At 41.4% G+C, this 5387-nt stretch overlaps 1 protein-coding gene across 1 annotated transcript; it reads right to left on the bottom strand.

Annotated features, from left to right (window-relative positions):
• Window positions 1-432: 432 nt before the first annotated feature.
• Window positions 433-1793, bottom strand: LOC106815187 (piggyBac transposable element-derived protein 3-like). Its single transcript, XM_014819616.1, has one exon. It carries the CDS (start codon window positions 1782-1784, stop codon window positions 462-464), a length of 1323 nt encoding a protein of 440 aa, XP_014675102.1. The 5' UTR covers window positions 1785-1793; the 3' UTR covers window positions 433-461.
• Window positions 1794-5387: the final 3594 nt, after the last annotated feature.

Consider the following 5387-nt stretch of genomic DNA (forward strand, 5'->3'; position numbering starts at 1 on the left):
CAAACTAAAAAGGTTTCTGCCATACCAAGCATATCAGAAACGTACCTTAGTGTTATGCCATCGAGTTCCTGGAGTCTTCTCTGGGCTGGACAGAAGATGCTGTCGCACATGCTGTCGACTGACGAATGGACGAGGTTGTTCAATGGCTGGCCAATCCTATCCCATTCACTCCCGTAGAGGTCGACAAGTCTAGGGAGGCGGTTTTGAATGACGCCGGTGTGCCTCAGCCAGACGACTTTGGCTTCAGCAAAACGTCTTCCTCTCATGTGCTCGATTACATCTCGGAGGCATCGTGCAGTTGCATTGTCTCTTGCCGACTCATCTAATATCTTCTTAACCCTCTATCTACCACTTGGTGAAAAAATCATCTTAAAAATAAGAGTACTTGCAAAGATAATCATTATGAGCCCCAGAAACTACTCATAGCAAAAAAAAATTACAGTGTTGAGATGTTTCTGTAGTTACTTTTGATGGAAGGCAATGAAGCAATTCCGATTTTTATTAAGGCATAAGTGAACGCCACATTTTTGACATTTTACTTGGGAAAATTTCTCCGAACAGCACTTGCATCTCTGCCTTTCATCTACATATAGTGGTAAATGATCAATATGGTCATACTGTACGTCTGCTATAGGCCGAGGATTGACACGGTTCTTTTTAAGAGGTGGTGGGGTACCCAAAGATGGCCTACCACGTACTCTTTTTTCACATTGACAGAGAGCAGAGGAGACCTGGGCTTGAAACTTCCTCAAACACATAATATTTTTTACATTCATCAATTTGCAATCTCTCTTGTAGAGAAACCATGAGTTCACAAGTGCTATGGTCAGTGTGTGATAGAAGATAAAGAAATACCACCTCCTGGTTTTCAAATGACATTTGTATAGACTACACATCATGTCGAGCAGGTCGACCCCACCCATGGTGCTATTATAGGTGCGAACTATACACGGTTGTTCGACATTGATGTGTTCTTTTTTCTTTCGGTCATAGCGCCTCACTGGAGCGACAGGTGTAGCACACACATATGAGGATACCATATTTACACACTTGTTGTCATACCACCTAAGTAAAAACAAGTTTCTTGTGGTTTCTATGACAGAGTGATGAGCCCCTCGGCCAATTTTTTTCAGATCTTCAGTTTTGAGGGGTGCACCATGCAGCCGATCTTTTCTGACTGTACCTATATAAAACATATCCCGTTTTTTTAGTTCATAAATCATGGCAAAATTGGAAAAGAAATTGTCAGCACATATTTTGAAATTTCTTTTTTCTGGTAATGACTGACATAACATAAGAACCACGTTACCGCCAAGTCCACAGTTTGGTGCATCACCAACAAGCCCAGATCCTCTTCCTTGATATACATCAAATTGATGCAAAAACCCAGATGAGTCACAGCGACCCCAGAGTTTAAACCCCCACTTTTTAGGCTTTTTAGGCATATATTGTTTTAGTAGGGCTCTGCCCTTGAATGCCACCATAATTTCGTCGATACTTTGGTGCTCATCTGGAGAGACTTGGGAAAATGTAGCATTGAGACTGTCAAGCCAAGGCCTAACCTTCCATGCTCGGTCTTCCTTTTCTTGTTCCGTAACTGTATTATTGTTCTTTATATGTAGGTATGATGTTAATTTTTGGAAACGGTTTCTTGACATTATATCCGCTACTGGATTATAACGCAAATCAGTCTCCCAGAAACAAGCATAACCAGGCATTTTCACGAGTCCCATTTTGAAATAGATGCCCATGAATTGTTCTATTTCTTGCATAGTTGCATTCATATTCAAGCCAGATTTTTCATGAGCATACAGGTTTGTTTCAAGAGCTAATTTGGCAATCGCTATCATTCGTAACAAAGCCCTTGAAATATTCATAAGGTGTTGCATATCTTGGTTCTGGAATTACAGAGGCACTGACAAATTCAGTAGATGGTGGAACAAATGTACGTCGAGCATCATATAAGTAGTAAGGAGTTTGTAGATTTGTTCCGGCATTTGCTTGTCCCTTGTTGTGGTTGCAATCCTGGCAATGTACATCATCATCTGATGTGCATCTGATTCAGCAGAGTTACCATCATTTTTTCTCTTCGAATCACCTGCGTCCTCTGATGCAGGATGGACATCATCCTCATCAAGCCAGCCATCATCGGAGTCATCCACATCCGAGAGTTCATCGAATTCACTGTCTGATGCTAGAACAGCATCCAAACATCTGCGAATTTTATTCTCCTGTGTTTGTTCATCTGGAAGAAAATAAGCAGGGAATGAAAATTTGTCATACACTCAATTCACCACACTTACTTACCATTGTATCAAATTTGATACATGAAAAATAAACTACCATCAACACCCGTTTCTATAATAGTTATACTTACCGTTTCTATAATTTACTAACAGCAATTGAACACATCCATATATTCTATAGGGTATAATATCACAAACCAATACCGCATATGACATTTATTTTACGCTAACAAAGGGTTTTGAAAAATTCTTACCTTCCAAAACAGCCTTGTCTGAAACCATGGAGGCAGTCTCTTCTCGCGGATGCTCTAAATGGTTACAGTAAAGTGCTGCTTCTGCATTCGTCAAATGAACTAAATTCAATCCCAAATCTCGATACACTGGTTGATGACGGAACAATATTAAAAGATTCTGCAGGTAATGGGTCCCAAAATGCATGTATCAAATTTGTTGCTCTTGCATTTTGTTGGATTGTGAAGCTTCTGTATTTTTTTGTTTTTTTTTGGTTCGCGACACCACCCATCTTGTGACAGGTCAACGCTAAAATGTCATCTGCCAATGTACTTGTCCATTTTCTTTCTCTTTTTGACGGCGTATTCTTTTGGCCTCTATTTGCCACCTGATAGATGAAGTCGCCCCCCCTCAATCAGGCCCTGATTGTTTTCTTCAGTTTAGGATAGCAAGTTTGGCCGCGTCTCAATACCAGGTTTTCATCCGCAAGACATCAACTATTTACCATCTGTGAACCATGCCTCACAGGCGCATTATTGTCCCGCTTGTCTCTGTCTGTCTCTTCAGAGGTGTGGTTCGTCTGTCCCGTGAGTATCTGTCCAGATCCCAATAGCATGCCAGCTTACATGGCATAGATGGCAAGTACTTGTTGAGCAGTAGTTTGAGATGCGCTCCGACCTGAAATTCATTGGACAAGCCAGTGTCCCCCTTCTGTTTCCGCTAACATTCTGTTCAATTGTTAATGAGAGTGGGCAGTGAATGGAGGACGCTTGCCATTATTGCCCCTTTGTCATCTATAATGTCCTTTCGGTATTGGGACATTGTCCTTGGACTGACCTTATCGCTTTCTTCGTCCTAATCTCTGTTTCTAGGGCTAAGAGCCTTACGCCAAATCCTGTTCAGGACTGCTTTAAGCTTGGTGCGGTTTGCTCTATGGATTGTAAACTTATGCAGCAATCCTTGAAGATGTTCGATTGCTTCCTCAAGCGATGTTGAGTTACATGAGGCACGTGCCATCAATGTTCATGACAATCTTCTTTGTTTTTATTCTGTTTTGTTGTTTTTCTCAGGTTTGTAGACAGATTGTGCATTATATGAGCGTGCACAAATGCACGACCGTCAAATCCTCTGACATGTGCATAGTCCTTCTGATATAATCTGCATCGCCGTCTTGAGCTACATCTTTATCTGTCGGCATTCTTGCTGAAAAACGTTTCTAAGCAGCTTTGTATTAAGGCTGCAGCTCAGTCAGACTCAACTTCTCGATGTTATCTCGTGATGTCTTTCAACCTTTCTGCCCTGATGATAGATTGCCAAAAAGTGGTAGCTAGGCTGTTATCGTGTGCTAAGTGCAAAGGAAGTCGCCCAACAGCAGATGAGCGAGGAGTTACCTCTCTAGATTTACTACAAGTGAGGTAAGTAGAACGACGATGCTGCTCGCGAATCTTACTTGGAGGATACTTCCCTGTTGCATCAAGTATTGTGAGTCACGTTTTTTTAGACAAATTGCAGAGGATGTCATCCTGCTCACCGGCAGAAAAGTTTGCACCGAAAAGGGATCGGCAGAAACGTATTGACATGAAGGATCTCTTGCGTCTGCATACACCTTCTTCAGGAGGAAGGACTCCTGTAATTTTGTCCTTGTGCATCATTCTTGCTGTAGGATCTCTGAAACGGCGCTTCTTCTAGGATGCTTGAGGAACCCATTGTGAGATTTCTGACTGAGTATTGGCGCCTCAGGAGCTTCAGGAGGAGATTTTCATAGAACAGGTCTGGTGTACGAACCAACAGCCTCAGCATTTGCATGGAAAAGCACGACATCCCCATCAATCAGACGGATTGCTGTTTACATCTTGTTATGATCTGAACAATCCTCCTATGTTGGCGGTAAACCAACGTCGAAATTTGTCCTCTTCACCTGGCTCTTCTTGGATTGTAAATTTTGCAGTGGGCCACAAGGTTGGGTCGGCCACCCTAGAGTACCCCTGTATATACGATAAAATAAATCTTACTTACTGCTTTTGTTCCATGCGAACCTAAACAGAGTTCACGTATGTGCCGACCCGTCTGGATTAAATAAGATACGATTAACTAATATACAAAGATATGGCAAATTCAACGTGAAGTATAAGCATCATCGCTCACAGTATTTAAAAGTATTTTTAGTAGGTGCCGGCATGTGTACTAATAGATTCTACAATTTCCTTCATTACCTGCTGACCTTCTTCGGGTTCGACGTCTCTTCGTGGCCATATTTCCGAATGTACTGAAAATGCCTGATGGCAGTTTTAAAAGATATACTTTGCTGTCAACAGTCATACAAAACAAGACGCCAAGAACCTAAAAAAAGCCAGTCTCCTACTTCTACAAAACCACAGACCCATCACAATTTTTTGTTTTCACAACTTTGCTTCTGTTTATTTGAGCTCCTGTTATTTCGGTGGGACTGTCAAATTGCCGTTTCATGGGCACGTTTTCGCTAAGCACTGGCATGACTGTATCTATGTTCCACTATAAGATATGAACCATAAAGGAATAAACCATAAAGGATCAAGTCTCAGATCTTGATTTTACATGTTTTATAGCTTCAAACCTGCTCTCCCTGAACGGCAGTTGTGCACGCCGATTATTTATTATTCCGTTATAGATGATAGATCTAGGTAACATTAATAAAATAAGATAACTGTCATCCAAAATCCGTCCAGTATTTAGGAGAGATTATCGACTGTGATGTGAAAAAATTAGTAGCTCCATACATCATAAATCTTCACGAACGAGCTATGGTGAAGCGAATTTCGTGCCGGAACGCCTGGACGATTTTGCATGAAGATTTGTTATCAGATGACCGAGATCATCATTATAAAAGGATAATAAAAATCGGTTCACCAATGACGTCAGGGAGAGCGTTGA

Source organism: Priapulus caudatus, unplaced genomic scaffold (assembly GCF_000485595.1).
Source record: "Priapulus caudatus unplaced genomic scaffold, Priapulus_caudatus-5.0.1 Scaffold1058, whole genome shotgun sequence".
Classification (NCBI taxonomy): Eukaryota; Metazoa; Priapulida; class Priapulimorpha; order Priapulimorphida; family Priapulidae; genus Priapulus; species Priapulus caudatus.